General features: G+C 38.2%; 1 protein-coding gene, 1 long non-coding RNA gene and 1 other non-coding gene across 7 annotated transcripts in view; 1 reads left to right on the top strand and 2 right to left on the bottom strand.

Annotated features, from left to right (window-relative positions):
- The window catches only part of LOC126457104 (mucin-5AC-like), a 100352-nt gene extending 84460 nt beyond the window's left edge, over positions 1-15892 (bottom strand). For 3 of the 5 annotated variants that reach the window (XM_050093140.1, XM_050093143.1, XM_050093145.1), the window contains exons 1-6: positions 15752-15892; positions 14870-14968; positions 2187-2278; positions 1920-2061; positions 1572-1730; positions 1210-1312 (exon numbers count right to left, since the gene is read on the bottom strand). In XM_050093140.1, coding sequence (XP_049949097.1) covers positions 1210-1312; positions 1572-1730; positions 1920-2061; positions 2187-2246 — 464 coding nt within the window. In that variant the 5' untranslated portion in view covers positions 2247-2278; positions 14870-14968; positions 15752-15892. Of the gene's footprint in view, positions 1-1209; positions 1313-1571; positions 1731-1919; positions 2062-2186; positions 2279-7632; positions 7840-14869; positions 14969-15751 lie in introns of all 5 variants that reach the window. The other 2 variants (XM_050093142.1, XM_050093141.1) reach the window with 2 other exon arrangements.
- Positions 12332-25937, top strand: part of LOC126457107 (uncharacterized) — a 95585-nt gene continuing 81979 nt past the window's right edge. Inside the window, exon 1 of the long non-coding RNA XR_007585432.1 lies at positions 12332-12756. This is a non-coding gene — a long non-coding RNA (uncharacterized LOC126457107). The remainder of the gene's footprint in view (positions 12757-25937) is intronic.
- Trnas-cga (transfer RNA serine (anticodon CGA)) lies at positions 20050-20124 on the bottom strand. Its single transcript has one exon. It is a non-coding gene; the product is annotated as a tRNA-Ser (tRNA).

The raw sequence follows: 25937 nt of genomic DNA, 5'->3' as shown, positions 1-25937 counted from the left end.
AACATTGTCAAAAGCTTTCTCTAAGTCTACAAATGCTAGAAACGTAGGGTTGCCTTTCCTTAATCTTTCTTCTAAGATAAGTCGTAAGGTCAGTATTGCCTCACGTGTTCCAATATTTCTACGGAATCCAAACTGATCTTCCCCGAGGTCGGCTTCTATCAGTTTTTCTATTCGTCTGTAAAGAATTCGCGTTAGTATTTTGATGCTGTGACTTATTAAACTGATAGTTCGGTAATTTTCACATCTGTCAACACCTGCTTTCTTTGGGATTGGAATTATTATATTCTTCTTGAAGTCTGTGGGTATTTCGCCTGTCTCATACATCTTGCTCACCAGATCATAGAGTTTTGTCAGGACTTGCTCTCCCAAGGCTGTCAGTAGTTCTAATGGAATGTTGTCTACTCCGGGGGCCTTGTTTCGACTCAGGTCTTTCAGTGCTCTGTCAAACTCTTCACGCAGTATCGTATCTCCCATTTCATCTTCATCTACATCTTCTTCCATTTCCATAATATTGTCCTCATGTACATCGCCCTTGTATAGACCCTCTATATACTCCTTCCACCTTTCTGCTTTCCCTCCTTTGCTTAGAACTGGGTTTCCATCTGAGCTCTTGATATTCATACAAGTGGTTCTCTTTTCTCCAAAGGTCTCTAATTCTCCTATACGCAGTATCTATCTTACCATTTCTGAGTTAAAAAAGGGGAAAAAAATGGAGAAAAGTAACTGGTATGAGAATAACAATTATTGAAAAGCTGGGTTCTAAATGAACAAATAATGTGTGAGAAGTTCTATGGCAAAAATACCTATATCATGTTTCAGAGAAAATCGCAACTCACGTGCAGTCATGGTACTTAGAGCCAGTACTGCTTCAAAAACATGAAACCAATTATTTGTTACTTCTGAACAATTCATAACAGAAAAAATACATTTTTAAATTATTTTACAGCACACAGTAGCTACCTGCAGCAACAATTTTGCACATGTGACACGCCCCCATACACCTTTTCTCCTTTTCATGGTGGTATCCCATTGCATACTAATAAAATAGGTTTTCTTGTCCTATTCAGCTCGAGTGCAACAATATAATACCCATGTCACTGCTTTCAGAAAAACTGATTTTTTAAAATTTTCGCGGTATTTTATACTAAAGTTCTCTGTACAAAATAAAAGAACTCGAGAGTTTTACCAGGCTATATACTTTGGATATACCTTGTTGAATGGGTTGAACCAGCTGTCTGCAGTGTAGTAGCTCTTACTATTGGCGTAGCCACTGCAGAACGAGGTGCTGCAATGTTAGCCACAGCTGCAGCTCCTAAAAACAAAACAGTATTTTCTTTTACACTGATTCAGCATAGTGTACTTTCAGAATAATAATCTGAGATCAGTATTCAAGATTTTACTCCTGCTGTGAAGAGACACTGAACAATGCCTGAACAGCCATCGACCCATGATTCTTCTTTAAATATATATGTACACTGTATTCGCAAGGATCACTAATTAAACAGACAATCTTAAACACTTCCCACGAAGATACCGACTCAGAAATACCTGAACAAGAAATAACGTATTACCTCGGGGGACATGATACGACGCTGTTGTAGCATTTACAGCCACAGCAGATGCCACTGTCACATGGGGACGAGGACTCATCATGGAGGATGCACTTTGCGTGAGTGTGATAGTATTATTGGCCGAACATGTTGTCACCACGTTAGTCCGAGGTACACTCACTGAAATCAGTTTTCAGAGAATCAGAGAAAGAATAAGGTATAGAACAAAGGATGCATACACATAATGTTTTATTATTGTCACAAATTGTGAACAAACTCAAGATTTTTTGTTAATTTTGGTACATACTTAAATTAGCAAAAATTACAATCAATCACATTTTAGTGCAAATACAAAAATAAACTTTTCACCTTGTTTTAAGGTCCCCTGTGTCGCCTGACCAATTAGTGATGAATTTGCTGAATGTGCTATAGAGGTTCCGGAAGTCAGAACCCTCGTCTGGGCATGACCAACAGCTGAAGTAATAGTACGGAGCTGGCCAGTCGTCTGAGACTATAGAAAATTATAAGATTACACTTCTGAATTATAATGTGCTTCACAAAATACTACTTTTTTTATTTGATAATATTCAAGAGAAAATATTTTCAGTGGTAATGGCTTAAACAGATTGTACTCACAGTTGGGTTCGCCCTCACCGTTTCCATTGACTTCATCACTGGTTTTGAGAGCAAGTCCATTAAGAGAACTTAGTACTGTTATGATTTACATCCTGCATAGAGGAAGACAAGCCTATGTATAACACATACAAACACAAAAGTACTCTTACTATGCAATTATAATTAAGCTTTATAACAAGATCAGGTTACAACTAAAACAGCAGGAAAGATTAATATGACACTATGATGTTAAGAGTGCACACTGTCATTAAAATCTCCCATATTTCACCTAAACAAACTTTTTAAACTCAGTAATTACCCTACATCAAATCTAGTCTGCGAAACTATTATTAGAGGATCAAATTTTAAGAAACTGAAACAGCTCCACAGTCATGAAGGATACAACAATATTTACTGGGAAACAAATGGTTAATACCCAACTTGTGAATGCAACAGATCAGATTCCACTTGAAGAAAGACACACAATTCCACAGACCAAGGAAAGCAAAAGTAGCAAATGATGTTCTAACAGAAAAAATTCAACCTGTCACACTATTTTATTGAAAAAATAGGCAGAGCTTCAGTCAGTTCAAGGAACTTATAGAAATTACTCAGTAGGTCTCAAGAAAATTGGAAACAAATTACTATATATAAATCAATTATCTAAATTCCCATCAACGCACGTAGCAGCGAGAACTTCCAATCTAACTTTCGAGCATGTTACAGTGTGTTACAATGCAACAAAACATTTCTATTAGAACTTTCATACACCACTTGGTTACAATATTTAGCCAGTTGGCTCTTACAGAGACATACACATTGCTGAAATAGGAATTTCACAGAAAACAGTACATGCAAATCATCACAACTACTTAGGGCAGAGGGTAAGAGGGGGGGGGGGGGGGGGGGGTTAACAAAATAATAATATAAAAGCTAACTGGTAGACTAAGAACCTGAAAAGCAAAAGACATCCATTCTTCCCGACATAAATAAAACTCCAGCCAAATGGAACTAACAGAGAATACAGAAAAGATACAAAGGGCAGCATGAATGGTCACAAGCTACACTTCCTCACAGGAAAGCATTACACAAATGCTGTAAACCTCAACTGGCAGATGACTGAAAATAAGGTGTCAACTCTCCTCAACGGCTACCTACAAAATTTCAAGAACCAACTTTAAATGGGGCACTTAGGAATATACTAGCCCCTTCTAAATTGCTCCCAAAGGGGCAGTGAAGACAAGATTAGTGTAATTCCACCAATTAAGCAATCATTCTTTCTGCGCTCCATACTCAAATGGAAAGTGAAGGAACCTAATGTGTGGTGTAACAGTAAGTACCCTCTGATATACAATTCAAGGTGGTTTGCAGAGTATGACTGTAGTTATATGTAAGTAAAAGTACCTTACATGGTTTGTGGATGACAGAGGTAAGGACATGAACTAATTTTATATATACTTAATAAGAAGAACCTGTGACTTCTACACATTCAGAAACAAATTCCTTTGAAAGAAATTTGAAGTGAACGATTAAAAATACAAGAGTTCAGAGATCAAAATCAGCAATGCAATACACTAGGAAAAAAAAGAAGAGGAAAAGACTTTGTTGATCAGACAAGTCCAGAAAATGCCATAACACAGTTAGCAGTGCAAACCAGTGGGAAACAGACAAACTATTAATTCACAGAAAGAAGAGAAATCAGAAAATTAAAAACCGTACAATGCATAAAAAAATCCATTTCAAATGGATGCACATTTAATGTAAGTTTCAAGTTACAAATAAACTTTGAGGATTATGTGAATATAAAAGTACTTATAACATTTAAAAAAAAAAATTGTTTGTGATTAACATACTTTTTGAATTATCGATTAACAACTTACATCAAAAAGTATTTTCGTATAAAAATGGGAGGAGGGGGAAGGGGGGGGGGGGGGGGGGGGGGACGGCCAGGACTTCTTGTTTTAAACATGAAGCACATACTGAGAATAAATGACAAAATGATTTCTCTACATTTTTAAAATGAAAATCCTTTCTTTTTGTTCAGAATGTACATTTCACACAATCCATTCCCCGTAACACCCCTTTTTATTTTGGCTTAACAACATTTAGTTTTTTGTGCAAAATATTAAACTGCTGTTACAGCAAACCCAAGGTTCACAGTGAAATACGATTTCAACCATTATGAACGAAATTTCATTACTCTGTTGCACTGGAGTGGTGGTATTGCCACCAAGGAACATAACCTGGAGGAAACTTAGGCATAGCATTTATTGTAAACATTAATATAAAAAAAACATTTAACAGAGACTGAATAAATCTCAGTAGCAACAACATCAGTTTTAAAAGTAAAGGGGAGACAAATCAGATCTATGTTCAAGTTGCTCACATTCTGATAGTGGCACAGAAGGCCTCTGTTAAAAATTACAACTGATATATGAAAGTAACTCCCACTACCTGATGACAATCATCACTTAATGTAAGATCATGATAAAATACAAATAACAATTCTTCAGTGGACAAACTTTGGGTATGATACCATTTTAACACAATTTACCAAAAATGAACATGTTTGTTCTTAACAAACACAGACTTTCAGCATCACGTTAAAAAATGTGGGATTTTAAGAGCTGAATGGAACTAAAACATATACTGACTACATTTTACCACACAATAAACATATTATGCTTAATTTGACAGTAGAAATCCACTTTGTAATACTTTTTGGTATCAAGTATGTTGACAAAAGCCTTGAGTATTGGTTTATTTAGGACATTTTTGAAGTGCTCGACTCAAGCCAGCAGTAAGAGCACTGCGTAAAGCACGTAAGTGCACAGCTTGGAGAATCCTTTTTAAAGATCTTTTAATTCTGACACATCTTTTAATTCTGACACAAATTTCCCAATACATTTACTCCTTAATGGTTTTTGTTATTGGCAATAAGAATTTGTTTCAGCTGAATCACCATCAGCAGCAGCAGGAGCACAACAATTTACAACCGCTGGTTAGGTACAACGTCCACATAAGCTGCTTCATTTCTTCTATCTCCTACCACTGCTCAGCTACCACAGTGTTCCAGTACTCCAAATACTCTCCTCCACTCTTTTCAACCATTTGTCCCTTGGTCTTATGCCTTGGAGCAGCGAGTCATGCATCTTCCTTCATATTCATCACATGATTCTCTTCTGTCCTTCCCACACTAGCCTTGTTGATCCTACCCACTCTTTCAAGGTTACATCCCTTACTATCTCCTTGATTTCTTCATTTATTATTCTTTCAAATGTTGTTGAAGCTACTATGCTTGTATGAAATTTCATTTCACATTCTTGTTTCTTGCTTAAAGCCTTTTCTTAATTGTCCAGTTTCCAGCATCATAGGTCTGGACAAGCCCATAGTAGGACTTATATACTATTCACATGGTACTCTGTGGAACACCTTGGTTCTACAACAATCTCCTGACAACCCCCCTTCCTCCACCCCCCCCCCCCCACTATTACTACTGCTTGCTACTATTCTTCAATGGCGTACTTATTATTTCTTCTTCCACTTTTTTCCAATACACATCCGAAATAACTGAAGTTACAGAGTTCGACCATTTTCTTTCTGCCACAAATACTGGGACAGTCTTCATCATCTTACTGGTCACAAGCATGAGCTCATTTTTCCTCATACTAATTTCCACATCATATAGTCCTACCGTCTCTGCCCAAGCCTTTAATTACGGCTGAAATTAATCTTTCTATTCCCCCAGATTGGTTGGTTTGGGACATAAAGGAACCAAACAACAGGGCCACCATTCCCTATTCCCCAGATCATCAGGTTGTCATCAAAGAGCATTAACTTATTTTGATCTGCAACACTTTGTCAGCTTGTGGGTTATGTTATCCATGACAGCTGTGAAAACTAAGGGTTAAAATTCATTTTGTTTTATATTACTTCTACTACTGACATCTGATCTACACCCAGTACCTTTCTTTCTTTGATACTGCCCACTGCTGATTCCATGCAGCCCATGTCAGTTCCTTTTCAGCTTCTTTTCTTTGGTTGTTATGGATCTTTTCATTACACCTCTTTTCCTCAGCTATCAGCTATCCCATTTCGAGGTAAAAGGTCTTTACACATCACTTTCAATTTCTTATCATCATTTATCCTCTTCCACTGACATCCAGTACAGTAGGGTTTTCACTCACACCTTTCTTCTTTCCCTTCAACAAGCTATACAGTACTTTTTTTCATTCCTTTTTCTCTTTTCCTCCGTAACTTTTTCCCTCCCTCCTCCCCCCGCCCATTTCCTTCACTCTTCTGCTCATCTCATCCTTTGCTGACTCATGGTATCTGCTTTCATATTTAAATGTCGCTGGTTCTTTAACCTCTGATACTGTAGCTTCAACAGTAGTTGTCTTTAACTTCCATTCCTCTTATGGTTGCACCAATAGGTATCTCATTCCCTATAATTTTTGATACTTTTCTCAATTTTTTTTCCTCTTTCTGTTTCCAGTTGCTTTGTTTTTCTCTCCTCTCTTTGTGTGCTCCTTCATTCTCCCCTGGCTCTAAGAATCATTACTAGCAGTGAGTGGTCACTTAAGATTCTGAGTTCTCATCTTTAAATCAGCGAGTCATTATTTGGTTCCCTGTTAAAGACAGTAGAATGCACAACAGATTTCCTTTCCTAATTACAGTCATTACATGTTGCCTTACTTCCTTCTTCTTTGTTGTGCAAGAAATTTCCAGTCAATCCATTTCTCTCATTTCCACTACCCTAGCCTTTTCATAATCTCTTCATATCCACTTCTTGCTGTACCACTGTGGACCATACAGCTGTGACTGCAGTTACAATTCAAATTCCTCTTTTTTCTACAGTTGGCTGCAATCTACTTGCTGAGCTGCAGTATCTCGAAACTCCTTTCCACTGATACTTTAACGTTCATCCTCCTGTCATTTATTTCTTTCCTTATCTCATACGTCCATTTCACAAGACTACCCTCACTTCTCTCGGAAAATCCATTATAATCAGAAGCCACTCATCAGCTCTTATTTTCTTTGTTGCCTCCATTTCATATCTCCCCATCCAACAAAGCAATAAATTGGGAATTCAAAAGAAAACTAGAAACCTACTTCACTACCCACTCTTCCTACAAATTATCTGAATATCTAGATTCAAAACTGAAAATTTCTATAACGTATGTGGAACTTAGGTGTACAGTTGCATGTTAAATAGGCAGCTACTGTAAAAAAGCCTCAATACTTACAAACGTTGGTAAATGCTGTATCTGAAAAATTGCCTTGTAACCAACACATCATCTGCCGTTAAAGATAACTGATGAGGCAGTAGGTTTTCTCAGTGTAGCAGCTTTCTTTAATTTACTTAGTGAACATTAAAGTGGCATAAGCATGGACAGCACCAAGCAGTTTAGAGATGGATTATATAAATAAAAATGCAATCCTTCACTTGCTCGAAATCTTAACTCACCTAAAGTTATTCAATGACTGCTCTGAACTTTTGTTAACATTGCATTCAAACATCTGCGTGTTTTTATACATGTACTGGAGTGTCATCTGTTGAATTTAACAGCAACCTAAGGAATACTAAACATTGCTTGCCCAACAGTGTGCTTCTTGACAGAGCCGCAGTTTCATTTTCTTTCCCACAGTCAATTTTAACTACAGCTGCTGGGAACTGGAAATAATAAGCCAAGTTGTTTCTCTGGTATACATTCTTTCTCGTTACAAATAGTTTTAAACAAATACTGTACACACAACTAAGTGGTGTTTCTTCCTCAGTCAGTTTTCATAGAAAACAGGGAAGTTATATTTATGGCTTATCAGATTACAATTACAACACTACTACATCCTATACTTGGTAATCCTACCTGTTCACAGATTAAAACTACGTGATATACTGTAATTCAAGCTACCATCCTCAAAGATCCAGCTGCAGGAGATGTCTCTTATCCCAGCTGATTTACCCATTTACTTTAAGTGATTTCAATTCCCAATCAATATTTTTTACCAGTAACAATAAACAAGGCTCAAGGTCAGACACAGAGGGAGGAAGAGAAGATGGACAGAGAGGAGGAGGGAAGAGGAGGAGATGGACAGCAAGTGTGAGCAGCAGCAGCAGCAGCAGCAGCAGGAGGAGGAGGAGAAGGAGGAGGAGAAGATCACGACATGTACCCAATTACGATACACATTTAGCAATTGTGAAACACTGATAGGTTCATTAGTTGTAAACAAAAGTACAGATTAAGATTCTTTACTTTGTTTTCCTTTATTATGACATACTTCTACTCATTCCCCATCACCAGAGGTTGCCTTTCTTGATGGGAATATGGAACACAATGAATGAATGAATGAATGAATGAATGTTCACAACATGCACAGGGCACAATATGTAAAATACTAGACAGATTCAGACTCAACAGACAGTAGGTCAGAAACACATCTTATAAAAAATAGATAGGTATGCAGCAATACATTAAGCAACTATGTTAATCTCTTAGAAAATGAAGGTTATTCAAGTACAGAATGAAGAGGCATTTAGCTGACAAAAGTAAATTTGTAAACAGTTCTGCATGTGCAAAGAAAGCAAACCAAAAGTAAATATCAAATGGAAGACACCATTTATTAAAGGGAGGCTTAGTGTTCGGGGGAACCAAACTAGAAACACAAAAGAATATACCAAATCAAAACAAATTGTAAACCAAGACCATCTGCAAGGAAACAACAAGAATTTGTTGAGAGAAACAAAAAAGTTTAAGTATGGAGTGGAAAAAAGCTTGTTCAACAGATATTACATCATTCAAGATGGTGAGGCAATTAACAACATTTCTTTGAACCAAAAAAAACTGGCAGCCAATTATGGAAATAACAACATTCCAGAAGTAACATCAGATGACCTGTATAAAGCTACTTGAGGAAAGAAAAATGACAATAAGCCTGAAGATGGAGATGTAACACAAATAGTTTAAGCTGGAGGAAAATAATAGAAAAACAACTTACACAACCCATCTAATTCTAACACGTGTAAAACATGCACTGTAACAAAAATTACAGCTACCCTCCTGACATATTCACTGGCGTGCTATTGACAACCTGCCACTTCCAAAACTAATCTAGACTTTGAAGCAATCTACGGGTCAGTCTGTCACACCATACCCTTCATTCTACAAATATAAATCCAAAATACTGTACGAGTTCTGTTCCCCCTATCTTATGAAAAGATATGGCTCATCATTATGTCGTGGGTCAAAGCCAATGTCTGATATAGGTAAGTTAACTGACTCAAAAATTTTTACAGAAAGTCTGCCAAGAAAGACCGTCCCCAAAACTGGAAAAGTGCTGGAATTATTCTACTTCACAAGAATGGGGACAAGGGAGTTAAAAAAAAAAAAGTAGCCAAATCAGTGACCTTTCTGAAATTTACAAATAAAGAAACAAGTTACCATTATAAGCAAACAAAATTACAGAATAGAGCACTGTGTATGAGAAAATTTGTCTGGGGCTCACTGATTTTGGAAACTTCTGACTCTGTTTCATCGAGATCTACACAGCCTTGAAAACATCGCACTGATTCAATACATGTCAGTATACTGAAGGAGACATATAAATAAATGATACAGCTAACATTAGACTTGATCAGGATATTGGGAAATTCAAAAACTAAATAGTAGTAAGGCAAGGAATTATGGAACTTACACATCACAAGTATTCTCAGAAAACTTGTAGAAAGTTTCCAGATTCATAAACTGGGGAAAAGACGAAGGCAATGTATTGGAACAACGTGTCTTAAACACACTCATTTTGCAGAATGAGGTTCTAATGCAAAAGGGAATAATCTGAGGGGTAGGGAGGGAGGGAGGGAGGGAGAGGAGAGAGAGTTTGAAAACAGGAATGAAAATCGATTCCAAAAATGACAACAAATAGTCAAAACACTGAAAACAGTACAAATTAATTAAATCACAAAAACAGGTTCATTTATTTTTGTATTTCATACATTGAGTGCAACTGGATGTATAAGAAAGATAAATAAACAGAAAGGTAAACACAAATGAGTGCCTTTAACAAATCAGATAGAGCTTTCAAAACTAAGCTTCTGGTGTTTCTAAAAAGGTCCAGAGATAGGGGTCTGATTCATAAAAGTGAGACATATATTTTTAATGTAAAAACCATTCAAAAACTAAGGGTAGTTTAGGACCAACAGTGATATCTAGAGTAGGAATTACGGAAATAAATGAACCAGGGAATAGAATGGAGGACGTAATAACGGCCACACTGAAATTGAAATTGAGATACGTGGGGCATGTAACCTGGGTTCAGAGAGTAGATACACAAAGACAATTCTTTGCCTGATTCTTTCATATGGGAAGACAACAATAAATGTGAAGATGACATTAGCAGACACGCAGGAAAAACATAGTTGAATATAGCTGTTGAACATAATGCCTCATGAAAGTTTTACAAGCTTTTTATCCTGCTACAGATGTCAGATGAATGAGAATGAAAACAAAGTGGTAGTGATTAACACAAAGGCCTACACTATTCATATAGTATGTATAATGGAAGGAGTTTTGAACAGAAGAAACATGGCAGGAAATACAACAACTAAGGCTAGTCATATCCATAATGAGCTGAAAGAGGTTGAGCATACAGAGAATGGTTTCAGAGTGAGGATTTGGGTAAAGTCATGAAAGTTATGCACAATAGGGAAGATAATTGGTGCCTCTAGTATCCCACTGCATACTTCATAAGCTGCATGTGTAAGAAAAATATTCATACCATTTTGTCAAAAACTGATATATCAGAATTGTTGCTGTATGCAAAATACAGGTCAATTTCTCGCAAAGAAGAAAACAGCAAGAAGCCAGTATTTATAATGCTATTTATTTCCACAAATAGCAACATTGCAGGTCTGAGACCAAGAGGTTCATCTTCAGATGGTTGTTCACTTCTATACAAACATTTGTTGAAGTTTACACGTGTTTTTGGATCTCTACTACCGCTCACGTTGAAAAATTCTTAGGATAGGGGTGCACTATGGTGGCTGGGGGAGGGGGGGGGGGGACACCAACTATGTTAGAGACGGCCTATTTAAACGTAACCATCTCTAATAACAATCGAACATAATGTAAACAAATCTTTCATGTTGTTCTATTTGACTTACAATGAAAATTCATACAAAAACAGGGGGCCTGAATATTTTGCTACATTTCCTATATAAATTTCTCATAAAATCTGTGTACAATATTATTTGCATCTTATATTTATTTCTTGTTTCCCGCGTTTTCCGTTTAACCCTTTGTTGTATATAAGATGGAAATAATGTTCCAAAAGTAAGTGAAAATACAACACTTTGACTGTGTCCCCAGAGACCTCTGAAAGTCTTAAAATGTGCAGACTACAGCTCAGCTGGTTTGTGATTACTGTATGTGCAGTTCTAAACCCCATTACTAATTGAACGGGTGATTTACTGTTTATTTTCGTAATTTTACTACATTTCAATGAAAATTATATTTCTTTCAAGAGTATTTTGACACTTCAGTCTGCACTGTTGCGACTGAAATGTCACTTTACGGTGTTTAACATGCAATCATGAGCTCAACGTGTCTCGTATGGGTCTTTCTAACCTCGTACATCTGGGGAGGGAAAAAACACTTACACGCAAAGCGCTTAGCTTGGAATATTAATCTTTTATCAATCCGCTCGAGTATAAGTCCAAGATTAAATTTATTTCCAGTATCAATAAAATCTGCAATTTCTTGTTTTGACAGAAGCAGAGATATGGGAAAACATTTACATTTTACTGAATTACTCTATATCAGCAATTTATTGAGATCGGAAAGGATTTTTTTGTTTTTCACTTTCACGGTATTCTATGCGCAATCGTCACTAAGAACAGTAGTTATAGATATGATAGTTTATAAATTTAGTTTTTCCACAAAAAATATTTTCTCCCTCCAACATTACGCGAAAAAAATAGTCCCTCCCTGCACACATGACAAAATGCGGTTGAAGGCTTAAGTGCACAAAGCGTAACAGCTTCGGGTTTTTTTCCAAATTTTGTTGTTTTAGAGACACAAAGATGCCTGATACGTCATTTTCTCTTGTCTAACAATCACCGGCAATAAACCTATGTCGTTGGCCAGTAAACATGCATCATGGTGAACAGCAATTATTCGAACGGTGACGGGAATTGGGGCAGCGGTATTAAATTACGTCGTATCTTACTGGCTACACCAGGTTGGGTTTAGTTAAGCAGAGCGGTTATTGAACTTAATAGCAAATCACGGTGAACTGACGCTGGTAACCAGCTTTTTGGTAAACAGTACTAACGTTAGAGATACTAGTGCTACGTAATTTTTATCGGCGAAGGAACAACGTTCCAGGTCATGTTGCACCTTTAAGTCGACGAAACAGTGCGTAGCAAGTGATTCACAAGAACTTCTCATAGGTGTAATCAGTAACATTGTTGAATCATCATCAGTAGTGAATTCTACTTATTTGGCTTCTAGACGGAGCATTTTAACTATTTTCCCGCTTTTAGAGGATTTCTCCGAACATCTCAGTGAAGCAGAGGAGAACGGCAAGATGGCTGACAGTACGTAACCAACTGTGACCGCGAAAAAATTTTACATTTTAACGTTAACAATTAAACACCGAAATTAATTTAAATGCGATGTTTGGTTTTTTTAACTGCTGAACTCTTTAAGTGCATTAATAGCAACCTACGAGGACAGCATTTCAACTATAAAGTCGTCCTACATGCCACGTACGTATAGGTTAATGGCGGAGCCGTCGCAATTCTCTACAAATATCTGTTACAATTATTGCCCCAACAAAGTAGGACTAGTGTCACGGCGAATGCTCTCATGTGGTGCTATTGCAATTCTTCTCTGCGCTCTCCATCTCTCCCTGCTTCATTGTGGGAAAAGCGTGTGCTAAATAGTCTAATCCGCCGCCCCCCCCCCCCCCCCCCCCCACCACCAACACGGAAGAACTTAACACTTCGGTAGGTTAAATTAAGGCAGAAATCAATAAATGGTAATCTTTAAGTTGGCAGCGCAATTTCAATTATAATATTAAAGTTATCTCGGTAACTTATAATGACGATCCTTAAAGCGTTTAATGTACAATACGAAAATCAAATTTTAAGTATGTCACAGTCATTTTCCATTTCGAGTGCAGGGAGTGGTGGTCTCTTAGTGTTCCCTATGTAATACAGGATATCCAGAGTTCGTGATTTCAATAATGTCTAACATTAGAACTCAGGATGTATGGAGCAATTCTTAATGGCTTTTGCTCATGTACCAATATAGTTTACTTAAAAAAAGAAAAAACAGCCATAATTAATTCAATGTCAATACAATGTATGAATCATTTTAACAATCTTCATGCAGTTATGATCTTCGAAGCAGCTGCTTTCGATAAATAAATTATTAACCTTTCTGTCCCAACCCCACCCCACTTTCACTCTTTATAAACTACAATCTGAGTTTAAATTTAAAGGTCCAATGACTAACAGTGATTTCTCTCTTATTCATAAATATTGCAGAACAACTTGCTCCATTATATAAACTAAAATAGGCCCTATCAACTGAGAATACAGAAAAAAATATAATAATAATTTTATACATTATAGTTTAGTTAAACTTTTAAATACTTCATTCACTTTCATCTTCCTTAATCCATGACTCTTACAAGTTACCTATCTCAGCATTGGATTGACCACATTAAGAACAATTCAAGTTAGGCTGTATGTTTTGTGCAGGGAAAAAAATTTACATAAGAAAATCGTTTGTTTCACTATGTGTACCGCTTGCAGAAATGTAGAACATAAATGCCCAAAAATAAAGCATTGTTTTTGAATAGACAGTATTAGGATTAGCAGCAAGGTTCATAGAATGTCCAGAAAACCACAGTTTTCACAATGTAATTACAGTGTAATCTACGTCCATGACTAAAAGCATGTTTCCTATTGTTGTAATAATATGAAGTGTGATCCAAAAAAGATCTCACAGGGCAAACTGTATGAAAATGTAACTAAGGTATGAAGAATATCAGTTAAAATTCCTGTGATGATAGGCATTGTAAACCAGATTTGAACAGAAGGTGGCACAGGTGTAATCAGGAACCAGGATTTTTCTCCCTATCCACAAAGTAATAAAACAAACATTCAACTTTTCTCGAACCTAATATGATAAATTTTACTGCCAGAAATCAGGATTTTCCTTTATCCTTGTCATAATAGCAAAACTATTCTGATGCACAATATTTTGCAAACTTGACATATCAAATCCGTTGAAAACAACTTAATTATTACCCCTCTTCCCCCATTTATGTAACTAAAACACTGACTGGAATTTATTTCCATGGTATCCCACTTCATAAGCATACAGCAGATAATTAAGTCAAAATTTGGGATGTTCAAAGACTTACTATTTTTGGACAATGTTTTCAACACTGGCATCAATAATTAACAAGCAACAGCTATTTATAACTCAACATCGGCAATCGGCCTGAATACTCTTCAAAACGGTTTAAATTTTATTGTGGTAAATTTCTGAGCAGTTTCTGATATTTATAGCCCCTCTATGGAACGTGTTCGCACTTTTCGTCACAGTAGCATAAATTCCCGCTAAATATTTCCAATAACATAGGTAGGCTATGCAAAATACTTTGCAAATGTGAGACTGCTCGAAATGACTACTTACATTACTTTAATCTGTGCCTGGTTATTTTCTCTTGGCTGTCAAGATGATTGGCTGGATTGCAATTTGCTACTGCGCTCCCATCCATGCCGTGGCACAATGCTGTTGACAATGAATCACAATAACTTCTCGAATTACAAGCTTCATCTTAGGCACAAACTTATGAAGTGACCACTTTAGAGGCAAGCCACTTTGTTCCCTGCAGTAGGTATTAGAACATCTACAGTATTTTCTCAATCTCTAAGAGGCTGTAAGCTTAGAACAATCAGACAATTCATGTGCAACAAAAGCCAGATACGAAAATGTACTTTAAGTAAATTTTCTGTAACGAACGCTACCGGATATAGGGCGTAACTATTTTGTCGTTTTTACTTGTACCTCGTTTTACACACCTAAATATCTTATATCTAAATAAGACGCAGTCTAAACTATCAAGCAATCAAACATAATTGGTTTATTTGCCAATGGAAAATAGCTAAATCTGGCACGTCAGTTGCGGGACATATACGCGATACGTGGGAAAATTCTCGCAACTTAATTCCGTCTGTCGGACTTGCAGATTTAAAAATAAAAAACGTTTACTCATCGGAAAAAACATTATTTTCGCAAACAGATTTACTGTCTCTTTAAATGAGGCCATTTACAGAAACTTTCTTTACCATGACGGCGATAGCAAATGCTGTTGCATCTTGCAGTAATACATATGATGACTTCAATAATACCGAGGAAACATATGTTTTGGCACGTAATGTTAACAGCTGAAGCTTCATCTGGCAGAATGTATACCCACAAATGATAGCGAGGCGTTACTTTATCGAAACGAGTGACAAAATCAGCTTACTTCTTGTAGAAACAACAATTTTAAGCTTGTAGCATAATACTTACGTTTCCCACTGAATAATTTCAAAACAGCACAAATTCACGATTAAAACAGCGGTACGATACACATTCAATAACCCACCATCAGCTCATACAAACATTTTAATCTACGCCAGAGTAAACATAACAAAAACACTCCACCACGAACACTTCTGCCCACTACGACGTTGATCTGCAGCGCTCGAACGGTGGATGCAGGAACTATGCGTGAAACTTTTAACCCTATATTTCACGTTTATATTCAGTTGTAATGTGGAAAGGGTGTGCCAGTTTTTTGTGATTTAAAACTATTGCTTATCTCAAACAATACAATGGACGACTTATAGTGAAAAGTTGTATACAAATAGCCAAGTGTCGCAGAGCATCTCTGTTTTGCCATAGCAGAGACTTGGCAGCAACGTGAATCGGAATAATTTCCGTCGATAGGGGCAACAGCGCCAACATAACTATTTAAATCTAACCCGTGATTGGGCAAGTAGCGTAGCTATCCCTTCCATGATGGTACGGTGTATTTCTCAAAGACTTTTCGTTTCGATGTTAGTGGTTGTGTCACAAGCATTTAGAATGAATGGTTACTTAATTGCTAGAAATATTGATATAGATACGAAGCTACACATTTCTCCACTAAGTCCTACATTAATGTCGTAAAACATAACCTGTCAACAGGCGCATCCAAGGTTTTCATTTGTGTTTCTATTTTGTAAATGTGTGAGAACCCCTTGTCTGTAATGTGAGAATTAATAACAGTATATTGTTTAATGTGCGAAGATTGTAGTTAAAAGGTATGAATGAAGTAGATTTTTTTTCCCTCGAGACTTGCCAACATATGTAACCAATCGTTGACAGCGTTCACATCGCCCACGAAATTTTTTAACTGTATAAGAGATAAAAAACAACAAGAAGTATTGTTATTCACTTTCAGAACCTGATCGTTTTGTTATTTTAAGCGCTGTTGCAGACAACGTAAGAGCCTATCTGCTACCCCCATTGTCCTTACTATTGTATAGTGAAGACAAACGCGCAGAAGGAAACCTGAAACTGTAATATTTCGCGTCAGGTCTTTATAGTTTGTACACAATTCCTGCTCACAGTATTGCAGCATTTTAGTTTAATGAATATTTTCTGTCAAAATGAATTCTGATTTGCCCCTTTGAGATCTAGAGGAATTCCGTGCATGTCTGGTTTCGCCTGAGAAACAACAATTATTCGTAAGGATTTTTTTTTTTTTTCTCTCCATATACTGTCATACTTGTTTGCTGTAGATATGAGTTATATTTACGTGTTTAGTCTTTAACATCTTCAAAGTTTTATAAAGTACAGTTATGCGGAACAGGAAAATTAAATTAACACTAGAAAGAACTACGAATATTTGCTGTATTAAATCTGTAACATCAATTATTAAATTGCACCATCCCTTCAGACTCAACTGAAATTTGTGGAAAGTGTTACCATAAAGAATTCACCCTCATGTTTTTGTAAAGGTGTAATAGAAAGCTACATAAACGTTTGGGACACATACATTCAGTTGTTTGAAATATGCGAAGCGCATAACGGAAGGAAACACAACTCAGGCTTTTAGTGGAAGACGTTGAATTACGAACAACCAATCTACGCTTTTATTACTAAAGGCGGGACGGGGGAAGGAGACGCTGAGAACATTTTCTGTAACAATATCAGAAACAGAGCGAAGTAACGCAAATCTGCTAACGATTCGGAATACTTTGTTAGTTATATCAGAAACGGAATGAGGTTTTAGCGTCGTTCTATCCGCAGAGAACAAAAGGATGACATTAGTTACCCCAGAAATGTGACAACGTAGTGCTTTAACTTCATCACTCTGAACCCCATATGATAGAACTTAAAGAAGGATACAAAAACTGGTTCAAATAGTGAACCGTATGTGTATAGATGTTATTTCATATGTCGCTGACATGTTGATAGTCTCGCGCTCTACTCGACTCTTGCTCCTTTCTGTTCAGCACTCTTCCGAGAATCATTCATGGTAATTAATAAACTGCTCTTTCTGATTGCCAGATCATCATTGATAAAGTTGGCACATAAAGTGTAAGGGAAACGTTGCAAAACGTCAAATACTTTTTGGCTCTATGCAACAAAAATTAACATTGATTCAGTACTTTTGTTTAAACTTCATGCTCAGGAAATGAATAGTTAGTGCGTTATATTGCACATTGATTTATTGTAAAAAGGGGGAGCCAAAAGCTGTTCAGCGTACAAGTTGTGTGATACAGGCATGAAATAACACTTCCAGTTTCAGAAAGATACGATCCCGAAATCTCTTGCTATCCATTCTAGTTCCTTAAAATCGTTGATGTACTTGATTCATAAATAAGACACTATATCACTCCTTCCGCATGTTGTCATATTTGCTTATGCTCTTTTCAGAACAGGACAAATTATACACAAATATTTGTGTTACTTTCGGGGAAGCGATGCGATTCATCCCCCCCCCCCCCCCCGAATACCTGTGAAAATGGCACAAGCCGATGAAATTCACGTTTTTGTATGATCGATGTTATAACTCAAAGTAGTCATCCGTATCCTTCGGGAGGACTGGCAGATATTCACATTTGATCAAGAAACGTGATAGTTTACTTAAGCCAGCCGGATGGCCGTGCGGTTCTAGGCGCTACAGTCTGGAACCGAGCGACCGCTACGGTCGCAGATTCGAATCCTGCCTCGGGCATGGATGTGTGTGATGTCCTTAGGTTAGTTAGGTTTAATTAGTTCTAAGTTCTAGGTGACTGATGACAGAAGTTAAGTCGCATAGTGCTCAGAGCCATTTGAACCAAGTTTACTTAGTTACTAGAAAACAGTAAATGTAGATTATCGAATAATATTGTGAATATAGCAATCATCGACGGAGGCGTTCCTATAACGACGGTACGAACGTAGTTTAAATGGCAGTATCTCACAACAACAGGCCTGCTACAAAGCGTTCAGAAGTTTAAAGTAGGTCGTTTATCTTGGGGAGGTGTTGTCAAAGACAGAGTAATAAAAATCAGGGCAGTCATGATATTGACTTTGAACAAAAACAACTTACATTTTCATTGAAAAGTTAACAGAAATCACGAGGTAGTTACATAAAGTTGGTAGCATGGAATTCTAAACACGGTCTCCCATTTGTGAATCCATTATGCTACTACTATACAGGCTCGTTTAAGAATACATTCTTCCTGATAAAGAATATACTCAATCTGTTTTATTTTTTCATGTATTCTAACTACTTGTTTGCATCAGAATCCAAATACGTTTCGCTAAGGCTTCATTAGGTACCTCCTGGTTAGTAAAGAGAACACTTTGACTGATAATAATTCGCTCCCCCACAAACGAAACATCATCATCATCAATTATTCGTGTCATTGTGACTCCAGTTCACATAATTTTTTCTGAGCGTGGTACCGCGTCATGATATAAAAAGTTATTCTGGAGAAACAAACGTTTTGACCACGGTTTCTCCAGTATAGTCTTTTTGCATTATAGCGTGGTACCATACTCCGAAAACTTTTATGTCAAATGACTTGCCGCAGAAGCCTACGAAGTTGTATGATACAGTTGTAGAGGCGCCCTGTTGTGTGAGTGAAGCTGTCTTCGCCCAGAAGATTAAGTTGAACACCGAAACGTTCTTTATGTCCAATAGGAGATTATATGTCCCCTGTTTTCGTACGATCTGTGTATCAGCTCATGTAGCCAGATAAGAAATGGCCCAGAAGTGTAATGTTGAATCCTACGTGTCCACGTTTTTGGAATACACAAAGCATTGCTTGAAGTACCAAGGAAGAAAGCTTATGAATAACTGGGAATCGAATCGCAAATCACTGGACTTATAAAGCGACTGAATAACCACAAATAAGATTTTTTCTGTGTACCCCATATTGGACACAAGTACTGTCCATCTATAAGCGATCATTCACTCTCAATAAAATCAAAGCACCATATATAGTAGTTCCATGGTGGTAGTTTAATGTAAGGTATCACAGTGACAACAATTCCTGCTCAGTCGCAGATGCCGCTTGCAACTCCTGATTCTATAACCAGTTTCAACTTCGTACGATATCTACACACTGCTCAGTTTTCTTTTGGTAGTAGACCGTAAGGAAAGGGCACATTTACGGATGTTACAGTCTTATGTTGCCTAGACGAATTATTTTCCTACGCTTTCTGCTATACCCTACAGGAAAGGAAAATTGCTTGAATACCGGAAAGGGAAACCTTAATTGCATAGACTTCCGCGGCCAGAGTCTGTTAACATGGAAATTATCAAACTACCTGGTAGATTAAAACTGTGTGCCGGACCGAGACTCGAACTCGGGACCTTTGCCTTTCGCGGGCAAATGCTCTACCAACTGAGCTACCCAAACACGACTCACGCCCCGTCCTCACAGCTCCACTTCTGCCAGTACCTCGTCTCCTACCTTCCAAACTTTACAGAAACTTCACAGAAACATTACAGAAACTTCAGTGCAATATGCTTTTAATGCTTTCCACAACGAAATACAGTTTCGAAATCTGGCAGAAAATCCAAAGAGATTCTAGTCGTATGTAAAGTACACTAGCGGAAAGACACAATTAGTACCTTCACAGTGCGATAAGAATGGTGATGTTACTGATGACAGTGCAACTAAAGCAATATTACTAAATGCGGTTTTCCGAAGTTCCTTTATCAAAGAAGACGAAGTAAATATTCCAGGATTCGAACCAAGAACAACTGCCAACATGAGTAACTTGGAAGTAGATATCAGCAGCGTAGCAAAAAGCTTAAATCATTTAATAAAGGCAAGGCCTCCGGTCCTGATTGTATACCAGTCAGGTTCGTCTCAGTGTACGCTGATACAATAGCTCCATATTTAGCAATCATATACAACCGACTGTCGTTGAAACTTTCGTATCTAAATACTGCAAAGTTGCACAAGTCACACCAACACTCGACAACTGAAACAGGAGTAATGCGCTGAATTACAGACCCATATCGCTAATATCGATTAGCAGTGGAATTTTGGAACGTATACTGTGTGCGAACATTAAAAGTTATCTCGAAGAAAACGATTTATTGACAAACATCCAACACGGATTCAGAAAACATCGTTCTTGTGAAACACAACTAGGTCTTTATTCTCACGAAGTAATAAGTGCTATTGACAGGGATGTAAAATTGATTCTATATTTTGAGATTTGTAGAAGGCTTTTGACACTGTATCCCACAAGCGACTTTTAATCAAATTGCGTGTCCATGGACTACCATCTCAGTTGTAAGACTGGATTCGTGATTCCTGTGAGGAAGGTCACAGTTCGTAGTAATTGACGGAAGGTCATCGAATAAAACAGAAGTAATATCTGGCGTTGTCCAAGGAAGTGTTATAGGCCTTCTGCTGTTCATGATCTACACAAACGATCTAGGAGTCAATCTGAGTAGCAATTTAGATTGTTTGCAGATGATTCTGTCATTTAACGTCTGTTGAAGTCATCAGTTGATCAAAACAATCTGAAAAACGATTTAGTCAAGATATCTGTATGGTGTGAAAAGTGGCAGTTGAATCTAAATAATGAAAAATGTGAATTTATCCTTGTGAGTACCAAAAGGAATACGCTAAATTTAGATTAACGATAAATCACACAGATATAAAGGCTGTAAATCCAACTAAATGCTTAGGGGTTACAATTATGAATAACGTAAGATGCAACGACCACATAGATAGTATTACGGGTGAAGCAAACCAAAGACTACGATTTATTGGCAGAACACTAAGGAAATGCAATAGGTCTACTAAAGTGACTGCCTACACTATGCTTGTGCGTCCTCTTCTGGAGTACTGCTGTGCGGTATGGGATCCACAGCAGATAGGATCGACGGAGGACATCGAAAAAGTTCAAAGAAAGGCAGCTCGTTTTGTATTATCGCGAAATAGAGGAGAGAACGCCACGGGTATGATACGTGAACTGGGGTGACTGTCATTAAAAGAAAAGCGTTTTTCGTTGCAGCAGGATCTTCACATGAAATCTCGGTCACCAAAGTTCTCCCCAGAGTGAAAAATATTTTGTTGGTTCCCACCTAAAGAGGGAGGAATGATTATCGTAATAAAATAACAGAAATTAGAGCTCGCACAGAAAAATTGAAGAGTTATTGTGTGTCCTCCTGAGGGATATCGTGATAAATTAGGTCTGACTGATGCATTAGATCGTCAAACCCCCGAGATGGTTGGAGGGCTCTGCCCATAATGCTCCAATATCCCTAACATCGGTTTGCTACAGAATCCTTGAACATATTCTCAGATCGAATGTAATTAATTTTATCGAGGCAGAGAAGCTTATGTCCACGAATCAGCACGGTTTTAGAAAGCATAGCTCGTGCTAAACTCAGCTTTCCGTTTTGTCACGTGATTAGCAGATTCCATATTTCTAGCCTTCCCGAAAGCATTTGACGCGGTTAGGTTGTTAAAGAAGGTATGAGCATATGCAATAGGTTCACAGATATGTGAGTGGTTCGAAGACTTCTTAATTTATACCCCGTATATTGTCCTCGATGGCTACTGTAAATCAGAGACCAGGTCATCAGAGACCAGGGTATCATCAGGGGTGCCCCAGGGAAGTGTGATACGACCGCCATTATTCTCTATATACATAAATGATTTGACGTACAGGGTGGGCAGCAATCTGCGGTTGTTTGATGATGATGCTGTGATGTACGGTAAGGTGTCGAAGTAGAGTGACTGTAGGAGTATAGAAGATGACTTAGACAAAACTTCTAGTTGACGTGATGGATGGGAGCTAGCTTTAAATGTAGAATAACGTAAGTATATGCGTAGGAAAAACAAAGCAATAATATTCCGATGCAGCATTAGTAGTGTCCAGCTTGACACAGTCATGTTGTTTAAATATCTGTGCGTAACATCGCAAAGCGACATGAAATGGATGGAGCATATGAGGGTTGTGTAGGAAAGGCAAATGGCCGCCTTCGATTTTCGGAAAGTGTGGTTCATCTGTGAATGAGACCGCATATAGGACGCTAGTGTGACCTGTTCTTGAGTACTGCTCGAGTGTTTGGGATCCGTTAGAGGTCAAATTAAAGGAACACACCGAAGCAATTCACAGGTGGGTTTCTAGATTTGTTACTGGTAGGTACGAACAACAAGCAAGTGTTACGGAGGTACTTTGGGAGCTCAGATAGAAATAACTGGAGGGAAGTCGATGGTCGTTTCGAGGAACACTGCTGGGGAAATTTAGAGAACCGGCATTTGAAACTGACTGCATCTGTAGCGCGGGCGACATTTAGGTTGGTATCCCGTCTTGGTCTTTGCGCCTCCAGACGTACCTTCGACTTGGAATCTCATTGACTGGAATAGAATTGTCTTCAGTGATGAGTCTCGCTTCAGATTGAGTCCTGATTACCAGTGAAGTCGCGTCTGGAGACGCCCCAGACAGCGGTGGGATACCAAATTGACCGTCGCGCACCATACGGCCTGACAACCAGGAGTCAATCTGGGGTGCCATTTCCTTTCATACCAGGACCCCTTTCGTTGTCATTCGCGGGACCCTTACAGCGCAGCGATACGTCGACGATAATCTAGGCGCCGTTTTGATACTCTTCCTGGGCTAACATTTCAGCAAAGTAATAGCTGCCTGTACACGACGAGAGTTTCTACAGCTCGTGTTCGCGCTTGTCAAACCCCGTCTTGGCCAGTAGGGTCCCTGGATCTGTCATCAGTTGAGAACGTTCGGAGCATTATGGATTGGGCCCTCCAATCAGCTCGGGATTTTGACGATCTGACAACTCTCAATCGGCGTCGAGTCGAATAACCGTTCAAACCGTCTGCATAAGGGCCAGGGACAACGTGTTTTTTACTTGCTCAGTATGTTAAGCTCTTTCTCTTGAATAAATAATCCCATCTTTCTGAAATTGTAATCATTTGCTTGCCTGTACATGTTCATCACGTCTACCGATTTCCGTCCTATTCGGATAACTTTTTTTCCCCTTAAAGTGTACATTTACATCTGCCGATGACTTACCATCTAAGATAACATGCTGTGTCGTCCCTACCAAGAAATTCCTCACCAAAAGTTGTTTGGTATCACATTTAATGAGCGTTGACGTGATACTGAGACAAATACTTTTCGGAAATCAAGAAATGGTGAAACTTTCTAAGTGATTAGGCGACTCTCTATCCAATCCAGATAACGATAGCTGTAAGAAAGTCAGAAGTATCAGTAAAACACCCAAAAAATGTGCGCCCCTCCCACAGTGAGAGCATTAAAATCCTAGTGATTAATTTGCGAACATTCGCAGTAAAATTCCAGAGTTTGAAGCGGTCTCAAAAATCACTGACGCTCACATAATACGAGACACACAGAGCTGGTTAAAACTTGAAGTGGACTCTAGTGAGATCTTTGGGGAAAATTTAACTTTGCACCGAAAGGATAGGGAAACGAAGGTGGTGTATCTGTCAACGGGAAACTCATATCCACCGATACAGAAATTGAAACTGCATGTCTGGGCAAGACTCAGTACCAGAGGTGGGCATAAAATGGTAATTGGATCCTTCTATCACCAACGAGGCGCATCTCCCGAACCTCCGAATGTGACCGAAAACTTTAGAAAAACCTCGGTTCACTTGTACGTAAGTTGTCCAATGATACTGTAATCATCGGTGGCGTCTTTAATCATCCAACATTTAATTGGGAAAGTTACAGTTTTGTTATTGGTGGGCGGGAGAAGACTTCCGATGAAATATTGCTAAATGCCTTCTCTGAAAACTACCTAGAACAGATAGTTGACCCTCACTCATGATAGAAGTATATTAGATCTAATGGCAACAAGCAGACCTGACCTATTTGACAATGTTCACCTTGAAACTGGTATCAGTGACCATGAAGCAGTTGTAGCAATAATGAATAGCAAAGTACAAATGTAATGTGTTTAACGGGCTAGTCAAAGAAGCAGTAGTGTCATATCTCAGTGCGAAACCTGAAATTTTAGCTCAGGACGGAAGCATGCAGAGGAAGTAAGGCTCTAATTCAAAAGAATAGTTTACCGTGCACTGGGTAGATATGTACCCAATAGAACAATTCATAAGGAGAGGGACCCTCCGTGGTGTGGAGTAACTGTAAAGAAACTTCTAAAGAAACAGCGACTACTGCATAATACGCATAAAACAAAGTATAGTCAATCGATAGAGAGATGCTGAATGAAATGCTTTTGGCAGTCAAGAGAGCAGTTTGTGAAATCTTCAGTGACTACTGTAGCAGAATACCGTCGAAATATCTTTCTGTTAGTGGTACCAAAATTAGAGTCCAGTCACTTACGGAGAAACAGGAATAGAAAATGAGAGTTTCAAGCAAAGGTCTTACCTGTGTTTTCAGATATTCCTTTACAAAGGAAAACCCAGGAGTACTGTCGTAACTTAATCCTCGCACCACTGAACAAATGAGTGAAATAGATATTAGTGTCAATCGCGTTGAGAAATAGCTGAAATCGTTAAAATTGAACAAACGCCGGAAAAAAATTAGTGCACCCTGTAGAGGTTTCCATTTCAATCAAGATTTATTGTTGCAACAATCCATACGGAGTACATAAAATGATTATATCTATAGAGCAAAAGCACGAGCGGAACTACACTGCCAGAAAATAATTAGTACACCCTGATAGAGGTTTTCATATCACTCAAGATTTATTGTTGCAACAATCCATATGGAAAACATGATATCATTACATTCACAAAGCAATAGCACAAGCGGCTCTGAGGTGCCAGATATCGACCCACGCTTCAACACGTACGTGGTGTAGCCTCCACAGGCGGCAATGCAGGCGCTGACTCTGGTATCGAATCTATCATACAGATTGCGAGTGCTGTTCTAGGATATGTTATGCAACGCCTTCTCAACCTATTTACGAAGTTCTGTAGGAGTTGATGGCAGACGGGTCACACGAGTCACTTCTCGTCCTGTTATATCCCATACATGCTCTATTGGAGACAAGTCCGAAGGTCGTGTTGGCCAGGGAAGTTGCTGGACGTCTTGCAGAGCACGTTTAGTTTCACGGTCAGTATTTGGGCGAACATTATCATATTGGAACAATACATCACCTTCGTGTTGCAAGAACAGCAAACGAACGGGTCTCACAACATTCTGTACGTACCGAGCGCCGCTTAGGGTCCCCATCAGACATACGAAAGGTGTACTA

This window comes from Schistocerca serialis, chromosome 2 (genome assembly GCF_023864345.2).
Source record: "Schistocerca serialis cubense isolate TAMUIC-IGC-003099 chromosome 2, iqSchSeri2.2, whole genome shotgun sequence".
Taxonomy (NCBI): domain Eukaryota; kingdom Metazoa; phylum Arthropoda; class Insecta; order Orthoptera; family Acrididae; genus Schistocerca; species Schistocerca serialis.
Note: the sequence above shows the minus strand (reverse complement) of the source record. Positions and strands in the feature narration are given on the sequence as shown.